The sequence below is a fragment of the Danio rerio genome, chromosome 23 (assembly GCF_049306965.1).
Source record: "Danio rerio strain Tuebingen ecotype United States chromosome 23, GRCz12tu, whole genome shotgun sequence".
Lineage (NCBI taxonomy): Eukaryota > Metazoa > Chordata > Actinopteri > Cypriniformes > Danionidae > Danio > Danio rerio.
In genome coordinates this window covers 30,447,727-30,465,693 of record NC_133198.1, presented here as the reverse complement: position 1 = coordinate 30,465,693, position 17,967 = coordinate 30,447,727, and the positions used below count along the sequence as shown (strand labels likewise).

At 35.0% G+C, this 17,967-nt stretch overlaps 1 protein-coding gene and 1 long non-coding RNA gene across 3 annotated transcripts in view; one reads left to right on the top strand and one right to left on the bottom strand.

Moving 5' to 3' along the window:
* The window catches only part of larp4aa (La ribonucleoprotein 4Aa), a 39,543-nt gene that overhangs the window by 3,828 nt on the left and 17,748 nt on the right, over positions 1-17,967 (top strand). For both annotated transcript variants that reach the window (NM_001423566.1, XM_009296950.4), the window contains exons 2-3: positions 4,531-4,657; positions 17,704-17,847. In NM_001423566.1, the coding sequence (NP_001410495.1) occupies positions 4,531-4,657; positions 17,704-17,847 (271 nt within the window). The remainder of the gene's footprint in view (positions 1-4,530; positions 4,658-17,703; positions 17,848-17,967) is intronic.
* LOC141380503 (uncharacterized) lies at positions 11,401-14,551 on the bottom strand. Its single transcript, XR_012398567.1, has 2 exons — positions 14,031-14,551; positions 11,401-13,619 (listed from the first exon to the last, which is right to left on the bottom strand). It is a non-coding gene; the product is annotated as an uncharacterized lncRNA (long non-coding RNA).

Sequence of the window (17,967 nt, the reverse complement as noted above, 5' to 3'; positions counted from 1 at the left end):
CTGTAGAGCTGAACCAATAAACAATATTATATTGAATCACGATATAACTTATGCCAATACCAATGAAAAGCTCTGAACTTTTTTAATTCTATATTGATCTAAGAGCCAATCACACTGATATTAGAGAATTTTAAAAATTATCAGCCAAATGTTATGCCATTTATTAGACCCTCTTGTTTTTGTGGCTTTAGTCATTGTTGGGATACTCTTTTTAAATTTGTGAGCATTAACAACTTGTATCAAAATATATATCGTTATCGTTCAATATGAAAAATAATCATCGAGATTGCATTTACCATATCGCCCAGCCCTAGGCTATTGGTACTTTGAGTTAATAAAAAAACATAAAGGCAAAACAAAATGAAAGATGAAACACAGAGGTCCTAAGAAGTGAAACGATCCGTCTATACAGGAAACTTAATATTATTTACAACATCATTGTTATTCCACAGCCTTGACAAACAGTCCTGAGTGCCTCCACATCAGTGTGGAGCTGCATAAGGAAGACTTTGCGTTTTTTGCAGACACATTCACATCTGAGCTGACACTGTTTACAACAAAGAAGACATTTAATAACAAACAAACATCTTTATGTGTGTTTGTATCATTATGTGCTGGGAAACTTGCATTCCAGACTGTTGTGAATTCACTCAGAAACATTTGCAAAGGCTGTGAATGAGAGAAATTAACAGTTGCTTGAACAGGATGGTTGTTTCACTTCACATAACCTCAGTCTATTGCAGGAGGGATCGGTTTTAACTTGTTTTGCCTGTGTTGTGAATTGTGTGTGTGTGTGTGTGTGTGTGTGCAGTTTTTGTTGTTAATTATTATATTTTTCTGAAACTGTTGTAGCTGAGCATCATCTGCACTACCTGACAAAAGTCTTGTTGTTGATCGCAGTTGTGTAAGAGCTACAAATAATAACTTCACTTTTAGTTGATCCTTTTGAAGTGGCAGAAGGTAGTTTTTTTCTAATGAATCTGTTGATCTGCATCCCAATCATCACAAATACTGCAGAAGACCTATTGGAACCCGCATGGACCCAAGATTCCCATAGAAATCAGTCAAGTTTAGTAAAGGAAAAAAAAATCATGGTTTAGGGTTAAATTCAGTATGGGGGCATGTGAGAGATCTTTAGAGTGGATGGCAACATCAACAGCCTGATGTTAAAGACATTTGTGCTGCCCATTACATTACAAACTACAGGAGAGGGCAAATTCTTCAGCAGAATAGCGCTGCTTCTCATACTTCAGCTTTCTTTGCCATTCCAGATGACTTTATTAGTAAGTTATTTGAGTTATTGAAGATATGTATGGATGCAGTCCTAAGCTCATGGGAGTCATATACAGTATTATTTTTCCACTGCACCATAACTTTATATTCTATACTGTACATTATTTCTGTTAAGTGACAAGACTTTTGTCTAAGCAAAGTCAGATCTTACTGTCCTAATTAAATAATTAATACTCAAGGCATGATCATATTTTATTTTGGTAAAATAAGCGTAATGTCGAGGCCTTTGCCTTTCATTTAAACCGCTTCTGATTCCAAATGATCAAATAGAAGTTATTATTTGTTGTTCTTAACTTGGATGGACGACAAGACTTTTGTCAGGTAGTGTATGATGCTATTCTGAAGGGGACAAAGTCACTTATATCATGGTTGACTTGATGGTAATAGTGAAATATTATTCTGGGTTACGCATCCCTTAAACTTGCCTATGCTGTTTCAAAATAAATACTAAATACTTTTATTTCTTGATTGATGCAAACTAACTGGCGAGGTCTTGTGTAAAATGTAAGCTAGTTCATATTAATTATTTATTGTATACAAGCAAAATCACACTCTCCATTGTGCTGCTGCACTGGATATTGACTCGGACCTGTGACAGCTGTCTGGTTTTAGGATGAAATGTGGCTTCTTGCAGGTCTGAACTGAAACAGTCAATCTTCCCGTTTCTTCAAGCAAGATCTATTGGCTGAGAATGACTGAAGCCTTTCTGCAAAAATTGCGGCTTGCTTGATTGACCAGCCTTGTGACCAATGATTGTTTGGCTGTTCATTTGTTGTAGACAGATGTCCTTGTCTTTCTGCATTTAAGTGTCCATGTGCTGACTGAAAATGGTGACCAATTATGTGTTTATTATATATTATACACACACACACGCACACACACACACACACACACACACACACACACATATATATATATATATATATATATTAGTGCTGTCAATCAATTAAAAAAATTAACTAATTAATCACACTTTAAAAAGAAAATTAATCGCGATTAATCGCATTTAAAAGACTAAAACTTTTAATTTTGGCTATTCAATTGTAAATTTAATGTAAACGTAAGATAAATACTGTTTAAATTCAAAATATAATTCATTATTAGAATTTTTGTTTAACTTGTAACACAGATTTATTCATGTAAACGACATACCCACAATAAACCATCAAGATTCTGGCTTGACAGCCATATTTATTACAGAAATAAAAACACAGGCATGTTAATGTCATTTGAGTTTCAAAACAATCAATGCCAATAAAGAAAACATTGGTTTCCATGTTGGATTCTAAGTGGTCTGCAAAAAAATGCCAAAATACTGGCATTGCAGATATGGAAAATTATAATAATAATAATAATAAAGTATTGAAAATCTGTGCATGTCCTTGAATAGGTTTACCAACTCCCATTCTATAAAAGCACAAAACCCATATATAGGAAATAACGAGAGTTGACAAATTAAAAAACTACATTTTTTTAATTATTAAAATAAAATGATAATTCACACTGGAAATGTGGTTGCCTGTGTGTTTTGAAGGAGCCTAGAAAATAATGAGCATAACAAAAACTGCCTGCTGACGCACACAGTTAATGTTGATTAAAAAAATAAAGATAAATAATGAAAGCAATATGTCAGAGACCCTAAAAAAATGTTTAACTCAACAATGAAACATCAAACGTAGCTAACAGCTTTTACATTGTCAATCAAATGAACATAAACAATTAAAAAATGCAACAAATATTTGTTTCAGCCCGAACTACAAAACTAAATGTAAAAAAAGTTGCTTAAGATGCACACTAGTTTGGTCATGCATAAATATCATTATAATAACCATATTGGATAAATATTATTGTCACTATAAGCCTACATCATGCAGATGATTAAAAACACAATGTCATGATATCTCATGCGATTGTCTTCTGACCCGAGTGCATCTTAAAATACATGAATGACACCCCTCTTAGAGCTTGAGAGGCAGACATTCTTTATCATTTGTAAAATAAAGACTTGCAGGTTAAGGAAACAGCATAGGAAGTTGCTGCGGCCGTGGTGCAGATTAAAAGTTAAAAAAGTATATTTATATGGACAGATAGGTAACTGGATAGAATAGACAGGAATATATTGATCTGTGCTCCGCTGCAGAGTGCAGACGCAAAAGCCTGCTCTCCCGCGGTGCAGACCCGCGCGTAATTTTGACAAATACATACCTACGTTACACAGAGCCCAACATGAAAGTTTGTGATTGGGTCAGCCCAATGTCAATAAAGAAAAGAACCAATGGGCTGCAGATTATGTCACACGGCCGCTCTGTCTGGAAAAGAAACATTTTACTTTCAGAGTGTGACAGCTCACAGCATTGTCAATCACTGATGCAGAAAAACATGACAATCTGCTAAGTGTTTTATGGGCCGATCAGATCATAAGAAGATGATCAGCCCGGCCCAAAAAGTACGTCCAAACAGCGGGAAACTGCCCGGCGTCTGCCCCTGGCCACAATATATATATATATATATATATATATATATATATATATATATATATATATATATATATATATATATATATATATATATATATATATATATATATATAAATATATAAACATATTAATATATATAAATATATTTAAAATAAATCGCTTAAGAATGATTGGGTTGTTTTGATGGGGAGTGCATCTGAATAAATTAGAAACCAGTTGTGAACAAATGCAGCAGAACAAATTAAATGAACCATGCCATATGGTCTAATAGCATTCAGGCACAAAAACTGAATGTGTAAAAAACATTTCATATTAGCCACAAGTGATGCATATTTTTTATGTTGTGTTATGTTAACTTTTGATTATTATCAATATTAATATTATTATTATTATTATTACGACTGAAGTACCATCTCTCACATGTGGTTATTCTTGGCGTTCTTAGTGGGTTTTTTAGGTTGCTTTTGATGGGGGTAGTAAAGTGGTGTCAAGGAAACGCAGGTTAAGTGGGCTCATCTGCCATTACTCAGTGTCACTCAAGACATGTAAACAAGCCGTAGTGTCATAGGAACAACACAGGAAGCAGTTTACATGCTTTTCCTTTAAAGAGAAACTTGAAATGATTTAAATATTTCATAAGGGCCCTTGAATAAGCAATGCTACCATCCTCTAAATATGCGTGTGTTATAAAACCTCTGAAAGATTTCAAAATAAGCCTTTAGATTTAATGAATTTATTGCATTTCCTTCTGTTGTTGCAGGTCACTGCTAAAGGAGCTGGTCTGAACCCTAATGCCAAGGTGTGGCAGGAGATTCCTGCCACACAAACTGAAGCTCCTGTTGATGGCACTGTGGCCTCCCCCTGGTCCCAGAACTGTACAGCTGAAGGTAAAATTTATATTCATTATTACATCCCTAATCTTAAATGCAGCATGTGTGAGCGTTTGCTCTAACAGGAAGACCATATAATGTATAGCCTGCAATGATGTTTTACTGTTAGATCAATGCTTTATTTGCACCCTGAAAAGTCCCACAGTGATGCATCATGAAAATCTGGGAGCATCTATGATTCTTTCACAGCAGGCCAAAACATGAATCCAGTGATCCAATTCACCAAACAAGGACAAATGAGAGACTGTTATTCAAACTTATTTATGGTTAACCACAACCGAACATTGATGGACGGGTACAGAACAATACAGCAAACATTTATAATTGAATAATGGTTGAAATGTTGCTTGTATAATTAAAAAAATCTGTTTATTATTCTATATTGCATTTAAAAATACTTGATAAAACTTTTATAATTTGAAAATTATCAGTCTTGTTATTGTTCATAAATTCCAGTGTTGAAATGTTGAAAGTTTTTACTTTCACTTTCTGTTGTTCTGAACCGCAAACCAGAGGTGTGGACTCGAGTCATGTGACTTGGACTCGAGTCAGACTCGAGTCATGAATTTGATGACTTCAGACTCGACTTGACAAAATATAAAAAGACTTGCAACTCGACTTGGACTTGAACATAAATGACTCGGACTTTCACTTGGACTTGCGCCTATTGACTTGTAAAGACTTGCTACTTTCTATAAAAAGCCCAAAGATAAAAAGTATGTTGACACAGAACGCTCTATCTCTGCGTGTGTGTGCGTGTGTGACAGAGAGCATGCACGCATACTTTCGACCACTAGCGCTTTGTAGCGCACTTCCGTGTTTTTGCACCAGCGGGAAATTTGAAGATGCCATTTTCATTCTGACTCAGAGAGTGAAATAAACACATCTGTGATCTGCTCCTTTTGTTTTATTCAGCGGATTTACAACATCTGTCAAAGGTAAGAGACTTTACTACTCGCAATGTGTTTCTGTTGTGCAAAAGCATTGTTTTACTGTTGTGTATAAGTCAATGAACTTCAGTTTTTTTAAAACCAAATTTATCCTCTTGTGATTTATATCATATAATTATGAATGAACATGGCTGTAATTTATGTTTTTGCACTTGGTCGTTTGTGTCAATGCGCATATTATGTTTTATCTTTGTGTTTTGCCCATCCTCTGACAGTATTTTCTAACTATTTAATTAGTAGTAACATTGATTACATGCCATAATAACTAGATATATAATTTATTTTTAAAGCTCTTAAAACTGTAAAAAAAAACTTTTTTGTTTTTTTCTGGTGACATTTTGCAATAAGGTTTCTTTAGTTAATCTATGTACTAACATGAACTAATAATGAACTATACTTCTAAACCTTTATTAATTATAGTTTAACATTTACTATTGCATTATTACAATTTAAAGGTATGCTTGTTAACATTAATGTTAATGCACTGTGAGTTAACAAGAATTAACCAATAATTTTATTTCCATTAATTAAAGCATAAAATAATGAATACTGTAATGAACTGCACTGCATTGTTTGTTCACATTAGTACATGCATAAACTTAATTAATTAATACAACCTTATTGTAAAGTGTTACATTTTTCATATTTTGGATTAATACTATTAATTTTATTTAGTATTTAAAACCTTAAAGGTATTTTTATTATTGTTGATGTTATGCCTCTTAGCAATATTTTAGTCCTCTATATGGTTTTTAATAAAAAAATTTATTGTGAGATTGTAATGTAATGCATCTATATTGTTGAATTTCTCTTTGTTTGTTTTTCTGTATTTCCCCCTCTATATTTAAGGATTATCTACTATTTTTAAAGTACTTAAAACCAACCAACTAATAAAAAATACAATTAACAATCACATTTTGTTTCATGAGTGTCTTTGTTCCTGTTTTGTAGGACTCTTATTTTAACAGATTTCATTTGGAAACACTTGACTGATCATTCAATTAAAGTTTTACCTTTATTATTCCATCACTCAATGAGATCATTTAATTGTGAGTTGAATTACTACATTTGTAATTGTTTTTAAATAAACTAAAAACGAAGACTTGTTTCATTCAGTTTGTTGAATGTGAACTTCTCTACTTTACATATTAAAAAGATATTTAAAACCACTATGAATGTATTTAAACTAATATTTAAATTTATATAACTGTTTCACTGTGGGTATTTCTATTTTAATTTATTTAGCACATTTATTGGCTTTTCAAACATGAAAACAAGTTTTAGATACTTTGTGGCTCTAATAAATGGTTAAACATTACAATATCCCTGCAGAAAAATCCAGCTTAAACCAGCCTAGGTTGGTAAGCTGGTTTTAGCTGGTCGACCAGGCTGGTTTTAGAGGGGTTTTGGTCATTTCCAGGCTGGTTTCCAGCCATTTCCAGCCTGGTCTTAGCTGGTCAGGCTGAAAACTGACCAGCAAAATCCAGCTAAAACCAGCTTGACCAGCCTGGTTTAAGCTGGACATAGCTGGTTTTAGCTGGTCATCTCCCAGCCTGACCAGCTAAGACCAGGCTGGAAATGGCTGGAAACCAGCCTGGAAATTGCCAAAACCCCTCTAAAACCAGCCAACCAGCCTAGGCTGGTTTAAGCTGTTTTTTTTAGTAGGGGTTTTTGACAAAATGTTCTAAAATGATAGTTTACAAGTGCCTAAGTGGGATTCGAACCCCGTTCTTTATGAAAAGAAAGAAAAATCTAATTGGCTCTGACATTACTTTCACCAGTGGGCAGGTACTTCAATCTGATTTGCTGGTCTCTCATGCGCGTATTAAGTCTCTCTGCGTTTGCTTGAGTTTTGTCCACACTGGCGCTTCATAATTTTCCTGCTTTTGCTCTCCAGAGATCCTCCTGGTAAATTGATTATTCCAGAATGTTGATATGGTTTATATATTGCTAAACTATTTAGTAACAATACACGAAAAACTATGTGGTTAAGGTAAATTCTATAATAAATACTAGTGTTTTTGAGAGTTAGGTATACTGCCTATGTTTAAGCCTAGTATTATTTACTAGTTGTTAATGAATGCTTCAGCATACTGTAGTATTAAGAATAATGAACTAATAAAATGAAATACAGAGTGTAGTTTTACTACAGTAAAGTGTGGTGAATTGTAGTATAATATACCTAATACTGTAAAAAAACTACAGCACTGGGTCATTTGTTTATATTACACTTGTGTTACCATAGCAACTATAATATTACCCCAACAAAATAATTAAAGTACTTTACTATAGTACTGTTCAAAACACTGTCCATGCCAATAGATGTGTTCAGGGGCCCTGTGGAACAGCTTTTACTTAAAATGAAGAGGATGACATGGAAAATGTCCTCCACAATCTCATCAATAATGTGGAAGACAGCAGAGACGTGTTCACTTTATTTTAGTTGCCATGATAAAATGGGATTGATAGTGAGATTTATTTTTTTCCCTTATTTTTATCACAGTTACATTTCTGCTTGCGTTAGTTATATTTTTGTTTAAATGTTTTTTATTTGATTAGTATGGTGCACCTTTTGGATGTTTAATAAATGTTTGTAAAACAAAATGCATTCTTTACATCCAACCTCTATTCTCTGTGTCTTTAAGTGTTTGAAACTGGAAATATCTCATCATAAAACATACAGCCAAAATGTTATGGTTTATTAGATAAAAAATTTAATATGTAAGTCTATTTTAGTATTTTGGTTATTGTTAATAAATAGTGCCTCAATATAAATCATATCAAAAAGCACAAAAGGAAGAGGAAACACAAGACACAAAATCTATATATAATCTCTGAGAGCGCGCAGGAAAATGTGTGTGTGAGCAGTGCATATTTGAGAGCGAGAAAATTTGCGCGTGAGCAGCGTATATTTGAGAGCTCGCAAGCAGTTTTGTCCACAGAGGAAATCGGTGCACGAGCATCACACAAGGTAGAGAGCAAAGTTCTTCAACGTTATGTGAAGAAAACAACGTTATTGTTTGTATGAAGTAGCATACTTCATTTAGAATATGTGCTACCATTTTACATTGCTGCTAGACAGATTTGCATCTCCATCTCTTTAGCACACACGAGATTCAATTGACAAAATACCAATTTCACTCAATTTTACTTTGCAGCATACAGGAGTTGTTGGTCTACTGCTGCCTCATTGAGGTTGTTTATGTAGTTTTAGTTAATCACAAGTTGATCACTGAAGACATAACATAGCACAACTAAACTTAATGAACTAGACAGCAGTAGACCTGCAATTTCTGTGTGATGTGAGGCAAAATGGACTCTTTTTTTGGTGGAACTCGTTCTTGTGCAATATGCTGTGTAGACGAGACTCAACACTGTTCAGTACTTTTCAGAAAATTGCATTTGTATCTTTATATATCTAAGCAATGTTCTTTCATTAAAAAAAAGGTTTGTTTAATAAATACAGATCTTACAACCATACATAATCTGTTTAAATTTTATTTTTCTGTTAAAAAGATTCGAAAAGACTCGAAAATCAAACTATAAGACTTTGGACTTGACTTGAGACTTGTTGCCTTTGACTTGGGACTTGACTCGGGACTTGCCTGTCTTGACTCGGGACTTGACTCGGGACTTGAGGGCAATGAATTGAGACTTACTTGTGACTTGCCAAACAATGACTTGGTCCCACCTCTGCCGCAAACTGTGGTTAAAGACTCCTCCTCCAGCATATTTCTCTTGCAAAGTTGCAAACTGCTTAGTGGTTTAAAACTGAAATTTTGCCAACATACCAAAATGACAGTTTTTTTTTTCGCAGAATAAATCCTAGCTTACAAAATTATGCATAATTCATATGCACAATTTCACACGATAAAAGCACAAATAAATAAATAAATAACTTAGTAGCTAAATATGTAAATTAAGGATTAAATAAGCAAATAAAAAGTAAACCCTCTGACTGCTCAAACATTTGGGGTTGGTAAGTCTCTTGTAAAGCTGCGTTTGCTTGATCAAATATTTAGTAGAAAATAGAATAGAAATTCTAAATGTGTGTAATTTTAAAATGGCATATTTTTTGTCAGCAGAAATTTTAGCAATTATTACTAGACATGGGCCTGTATACGTTTAAGATAGCATGACAACCTTGGATAAAAATACTATGGTTTTACAGTATCACGATATTGTGATTACAGCTCTAACATAAGTTCTTTTTAAATGTCTGAGTAAAAAAAAAACAACCACTTTTTTTTACTCCATTGAACACAATATATTGAATTTTATGAGCATTTATAATATTTTGAAACAGTAAAAATGTCAGGCTAAATAAAGTAAATATTACGCCCCAAGTCTAGGGGAAACAAAAAGGGCATAATAAACGAAGAACAAACAAATGTGTTGGGGTGGTGGATTTCCCAAACTAAACAAAACTTATAGCAAAAGATTCCCTTCGGTCGACAACCAAACACACACTCAATTGAGAGTATATATGAAGATATTTATTATAGAAAAATAGGGTTTATATAAACAAGCATTTCATCAGGGTGACCACAGGCCAAAATAACAAACAAAAGAATCTATAAAATAAATCCACTAAATTACCTATTACTATTTAAAGAAACATACAAGAATCTTACCTGACTCCCTGATATAAACAAAGTCAAAAGTAATCAAGTAAATAGGCAGGTCACCCCTACACGCTCAAACTCTCAATAAATATTCAAGCATAGGATGGTCATCAATACAAAGTTGATTATTGTTTGTCGTCGGCCAAAGGGGTGAGGGAAACCCAGGAGCTCCACTCCAAACACCGAACGCAGCAGAAATGAGCTCTCCGATTCCTGCCGGAAGCTCCCTTTTATACAGGCCTCGTAGACCAGCAGCCAATCCGAGCAGGGAATCACGCCGGCGTGGGAGCCTATAAGACATCAGAAAAACAGCAAGGAGGCGGGACAAAAGAATAAGGAGTACAATCCGCAATAATAAAAAAATAAATAAACTTCAGTCGTAACAGTAAATCATAACTTCTGCTGTCTTTTTTGACTTCAAAAACACGGATTTCTTTACAACACACAAAAAAAACATTTGTGGCCCGTTTCCAATGAGTGGTACAGTACAGTATGGTACAGGTCTGTAAGGGTAACCTTTGTCATGCTTGCGATTTCACTGCCAAAAGGCTACCAATGGTACTAACTAGTTTTTGTGGGCATGGTGTACGACATGTCTGTCATACACCTGAACTGAAAGTATCAGTCGACATCATTTTCATTCGAAGGAATGTCAAAGTAAAGCTGTGTGGGTTGTTAATTAGTTAAATTAAAAATAATTAGTTTAAAAATCTTGAGCGATATTATTAGGACCCTTTCTACTTTTATCCATCTGACTCTACGTCCATTTTCTTTTGACCACCCACTGTCGTTTTAAAGAATATCTCAACGGCGAAGGCGTCAAGTATAAAAGCCTCAGCTGTTTTGTGAGGTGCGCCCGCAGTTAGCGGAGGTCTGCAGGCAAAAGTAAAAATCATCTACTTTGTGACGGTTCATCAAGACAACAACACGTTTTGGGTCGACCATAGTTCGTTATTATATGCTGTATCGGTGTAATGTACCGGCTGTGTATTTAAAATTGGTGCTTCCTTTGTTGTCACTCTCTTACTTGTGCACACGCTAGTGACGTTTCTCTGTAAACCAATAATGTTCAGCTGCACGTCTTGCTCTGCCTTTTGGTACCTTTTTGTTATGCTAGGTACCCTTCCGAAAAGGTACCTAAAAAGTGGTACAGTACGTCCAAAAGTGAAGTTTAAAATTATTAATATCAGTGATGTTTTGATTGTCACCCCGAACTGTAGTTCAAATTATACACTGGTAAAAATAAAAAAATCCATGTGACAAATCTGTAGCTGTTAAATTATAGCTATAGCTTTGTCTCACATAAATGTTTTGAACACATGTATACATCCAATGGAAATTAGAGCTGCACAATTAATCGTTAAAAGATCGCGATCTTAATCCAGCATTTCTTCGATTCTGCCAATCATATTTTCAAGTTCAGGAGAGAAGAAAAGGCGGCTGCGTGAGTCTTTTCATTGTTTCACATACGTTGCTCAGTGACATTGACACTTCCAAATGATGTTGAATGAGTCACAAACTCTATTTATAAGGTAAAATTCACCAATAAATGTCATTTTTTTTCTTCATATAATGATGTTTTCGCGGCCGGGAAATCACACGTGACGTGAGCTGCTGACCATGAGCTGTTATTACAGAGAGTGCGCACTCTACTGAATGATAGACGCGCGCACGTCTACTTTAATGAACAGAACCTGCATAGGTTGCGAGTAACGGGATATACAGTTGTAAATAAAATTCAGTTTGGGGCACAGAGTGATCGTTTGGGAGCCGCGTGCGAAGTATGAACAAGTACTTAGCAGTCAGAATGAAACCGAAAGTGTGCACATCATTTAAATGATCATATAGCATTTTAGAGTTATGATTACGGCAAGCATTTGATATGTTTTTTCTTTTATAGCGATCACACAGTTGTGCATGAAAATAAAGGTTTACAATGTTAGTATAAGTACTAGGGCTGCACGATTTGGGAAAAATATCACATTGCGATTATTAAGGTAAAAATTGCGATTTGCGATTGCGATACGATAAACAAGTTGTATGACTCAACATACTTGTTATTAAGAAAAATGCACACACTGATTAATAATAATGCTGAAACTTATTTTTTAACTGAGATACAGTATACAGTGCAATCTAGCAACAACTAGAAACGAACAATGTTTTCAAATTAAAACAAAGTTGTACAAAACTAAATAACAGTAACATCTTTACATTACTGAAATAAATTACATTAAATTAATTTTAAAATAAAATTAAAGTCAAATGTACAGATAAATAAAACAAATACCCATTTTTAAAAATATTTTTACATTACTGGTTTTTATCGCCATGTATTCATCATACTTTTCTCTTTGCTGCTTAAGGTGATTATAAATTTGTCGTGTTGCCACGTGATGTAGCAATTTTAGTTTGGCAAATTTTGCACTGTACCTCTTTCTGCTCAGTGTCGATATCCTAAAGCCAAAATATCACCAAATAACAGAGGTAGCATTTTTTCTGGGCACAAGTTCAGTGTTGGTCTGTTCTGTATCCATTTTCTCACGTCTCCACACTACGCTGCGTGAAGTCACGTGACCACAAGCACAGCGTGAGCAGCGCGTGTTTTTTCGGCGTCCAAGTTAACAGAGTTTTCATACCGCACGCAGCAGCAGCGCGTCAGAGCGAGGCGTGAGCGTCACTGAAGCAGCAGTGGCGCGATAGTTTTGGCGCTGGGTCTATTTTTTCCGCACTGCTCACGCTCTATTAAAGTGACAGTGCATTGATAATGACCAAGACACATTAAATGACAGAAAAAAGTAGCAATTTTACCCAATAAATGCATTAATGATATCAACTGACTTGTATATAGTCAATCAAATGAACTTAAATGATTAAAAACTGCAACAAACATTTATTTAGGCCCGAACTACAAAACCAAATTTGAAACAATTTTAGTATCAGTTTTGCTTAAGTTGCACGCTAGTGTTGCAGGAGAGGGGGAATAGAATATTTACGGGAGTTGTAGTCCATAGCGAAGTGTATTGTGGGTAGTGTAGTTCGACACGCATGCTGGATGATGTAAGCTTGCTGTGTGCTGTGCAGCTGAAGAAGAGGAAGAAAGTTTTATTCGGTTTATTCTTTGTTTTATGTTTACCCAAGTTAATAAGTATATAAGTAAGAAATAAGTAAAATAAGTGCATGCATTAATTACTTTTGTCTGTCTCATCCTTTGCACGAGCTGTTACTCTGCTCGTTGGATGTTACTGTAGCGGAAAAAGTAACACTAGTTTGATCATGTATAAATATCATTATAGCTATATTGTTTAAATATTATTAAAACTAGGCCTAAAACATCCTGACAATCAAAAACCAAGTGACATGATATCACAGGCAGGCCCGGCCCTAACCAATTTGGCGCCCTAGACAAGATTTCAGGTGGCGCCCTGTCACATCGTAAATTCCACTGCTAGTGTATAGTCATAAGAAACTAAATCGCTTTTTGATCGACTACTACAAGCTGGAAAAACATCTGATAAATATGCCAATGCAATTAACGTTATTGCTGAATAGATTAAATATTTACACATTTGCTTGAGGAAGGAATGATGGGGGTAGTTACATTACTTTTACTATTTTCCATACGTCTAAGCCAGGGGTCACCAATCTCGGTCCTGGAGGGCCGGTGTCCCCGCAGGGTTTAGCTACAACTTGCCTCAACACACGAGCCTGGATGTTTCAAGTATACCAAGTAAGACCTTGATTAGCTTGTTCAGGTGTGTTTGATTAGGGTTGGAGTTAAAATCTGCGGGACACCGGCCCTCCAGAAACAAGTTTGGTGACCACTGGTCTATGCCCTTCCATAACATTAGCTGACGTTAAAACTTACAGATAGCACTATAGCTATTTATTGATTAGCAATCTGTCAACGTTGGGATGTAAAAAATATGGGACAACAAATAGCTTCAAATGATAGAATACATAGCAAACATTAGAAAATATTGACAATAAAATAAAAGGTTTAGCCTATTAAAATCAATGGCCTATACAGAAATTAAATAAAGCTATAAAATCTTTGATTGTATTTGCATATTGATTAAAGTTACTATAGTTATTTAGTGAAGAGCAGCAAATGAATCTCTCATTATTTTGTTTGATAACAGAGGTGTTAATATAAGAATGCACAGATCTATAATGAAGCATTTGACTACTTTAGCAACTGTTTGTGCTTATTTAAGAAAAAATTTGTTGTGTTAAAAGTAAAACACGCAGGACGGACATGTTTACATATTTTTAAGTGTATTGTCTGTTTAAACACACCTGAATCTGAGTGGAGCAAAAAAAAGAAAAAAAGAAGACCTTTTCCGACGGTCCCTTACTGAGAGCTCCTCTCAGCGTGAGCTCTCCTGGCTACACACATGCGACTGCTTAAACGGAGCAGTGCTCGTTATGTCGAGCGAAAAAAAAGAAAAAGACAGCTGTGAAACATAAACAACTTTGTCTTTTTGTAGGAAACACACTTTAGATCTTTTTAGGGTAAGAGGTTTTTGAGTTATTGCCGTCAAACACTGAATGTGTCAGGAATATCGAAAACAAAACCAACTTAACTGCACTCATTTCTGGCACCCCCCTGGATGTACAGCGCCCTTAGCATTTGCCTATACTGCCTATGCAGCGGGCCTTAGTGCAGATAAAATGTTTTTTTAAAGGTGCATTTGTATATATAGAGTAGGGCTGTAACGATACACGATATAAAATCGAAATCGCGACACTCAGATCTACGATCCTGTGTCGCGGTGTAATAAGGAAGAATCGCGACACACCCACCCCGTGATACCTTTCCAATAACGTCACGCGTGCCTGCAAAAGTTGAGCTAATTAACACTTTTTTTCGTTCGACATTACAAGCACTGCTCCGTTTAAGCCCTCACAATATTTAGCCGGGAGAGCTCGCACGAAGCTCTTAGTAAGGGACCGTCTGAATGTGTCAGGAATATCAAAAACAAAACCAACTTAACCCCGCTTGACAACCGACAACGCCAGAAACATTGCCAATGCTGTCAAAGCGGCCGGATTTTCAGCGCATATACGATGATTTGCTCACACTGTTAATGTGGCTGCGCAGAGAGGGATGGGCGTTCACCAGATGTCAGGTAACAGCCAAACTTTTCTGTAACCGTGCTGTGCGCTTTCTGTTTGAACCTTTGGGAGTGCTGACTGACAGGTGCGTGAGGTCAGAAAACACGACGAAGCTTTCAGTTAAAATAAACACAGTTTCTATAGTTATAGCCTACTTTATTTAGAGATAAAGGTATATGGCTCTGCATATAATCAGTCTATCTTGCTGGAGTTTATAGCCGTTTCGCTTTACTTCAGGACGCATTAACACCGCTCTGAAGGTCTAATCGTTGTTTTAAGTTATCCAGAGCTGTATGAATATACAAATCTTGAATATCACAATAGTATTAAATATTACAATTGTAACAACACAGACAGCAACACTTTTGCACAATCGATACCCAGCTGATTCAGTCGTTTATAAGAGGACCGAGCCTCTTCTTTTTTCCTTGTCAACATAAAGGCAGTAAGGTGCGCCTTGTTTTCGGCCACTTGTTTAACTGCAAGGCATACTTAATTTGCGGGATGATAACGTATAACCCGTGCCTACAGACACATTTGCTAAAGAAGCAAAATGGAAGAAGAATATTGCTGTTTGATACAGACCTGATACTAAACCAGCGCTTATGTTGACCTGGATCTGCGTAATAAACGCAACAAATAGGCTTTACTTTTTATTTTACAGCTTAAAACATGTACGCAGATTAATGCAATATCATATTTAAACAAACTGTTTACAAAAAGTCTACATATGCGCGCGTGTTGTTGTCTTTTCATCAGGCAGCGCGCGCACTTGAACCGCGAGGGAGAGAGAGGAAACCATAGACTATATCAGGACATAATCTTTAAAATAAGGATTTCTATTAAAATGTAATAGGTTTTGTGATTATAATAATAACAGCGGGGCATTAAATAAATGCATATTTTCCGTGGAGCAAGCAATTTGAGGAAGTCTGCGATTTTTATTTGACGGAAGAAATAAACATATGATTGGAAAAAAAGCCTATGCCGGTTATTAAAAAGAATCAGTCAGTATTTTCGTTTTGTAAAATAAATTAATTATTTAAGTGAAAATAATTTAGGGCATTCCTATTTATTTTATTCATTTTATTTAGATTATTCTGCTCTTCTGTGCTAAACACTGCAGGTGCATGAAGATGTTGTTCTGTTCCGCTATTAATATATAAAAATAAATCAGTATTTTAAAATGCAATATTTAATGTGTCATACACAAAATAGACACGTCAATTTGTTTAATATAAAATTAATAGTAATCTGACCAGTTAACCGTTAATAACCGATTAATGAGCGGCGGTTGTCGGTTAGCAAAATTAACGAAATGAGCATCCCTATTTAATTTACTTTTTCTATGCAAGAGAACTTGATTGAAAAATAATTTTCAACATGCTTGAACCATCTAAACAATGGAGTTTAGTTTGGTTTTTCAACAGTATTTTGTTACAAAGAAAACAGAAGTGATATAGCTTTGGCTATTTATTTATTTTATATATGGCTATTTATATTGTTAATAATTTGCATAGTTAATATTGTTCTTTTATGTTTAGTTTATAAAGATTTTTCAAATGTTATTTAATTAAAAATAGTTTTAAAAATCTTTTTTTTTTCCCACCCCACACGAAAAAAATAAAATAAAAAATCGTGATACGAATCGAATCGTGGGTCAAAAATCGTGATACGAACCGAATCGTGGGTTTGGTGTATCGTTACAGCCCTAATATAGAGAGATATATGTAACTACATAGAATAGACAGAGATAGATTGATCTCTGCAGCAGCTGCCGAAGAGCTGCGCGCTGCAGATGCAGCTAGTGTGAAAGGCAAACGCCTGCGTGCTGCTTTGCTTTCCATACGCGCTGCTCATGCACTGTTTCGCTTTTATTTATTTAATATAATTGCAAGATTTGCTGTAATGTAATCGCATAGGCTTATGATTAATCGTGCAGCACTAATAAGTACTCTAGCCTATATATTGTTGAATATAATCTGATAATGGCAAATGTCTGATTTTACCAGTGAATAAATGTGTCTAATATGACAGATTGCAAGCATATATCTCAAACATAATAATTCATCATCAGAATTATTATAAGTAGAATAGAATTATACATAAAAACCAGTAGACCTACACATAATATTATTATCGATGTTGTGCCATATGCTTGTTTTTACCATACCTTTGTTTTACATATACAAAATCGTGAGAAAATCGTGTTCTTTATTTTAAGCAAAAAAATCGCGATTCTCATTTTAGCCAGAATTGTGCAGCTCTAATGGAAATGTAAAAAAAAAAAAAAAGTGTATAGAAATTTGGATATTAAATCATTTTGTTGTTTGTTTCTGTATTCCTTTAGATACCGCTGTTGGTAAACTGTACACCCCAGGCTTCTCCACTCTTGAGGACAACAGCACTTCTGCTACTGTAGTAGGTGTGGTAAACGGTATGGATCCCCCTGACCAAAGCTTTCCAGTTTGTGAGCGCATTACAGCAACTAATGGTACGTTGATGATTGTGAAACATGATATTGTGCTTGTCGAAATTCATTCTGTGATCTGATGTTTTTAGACAGCATACACATGCCGCACACTTACTTTAATGTTTACACACTTTGTTTGCA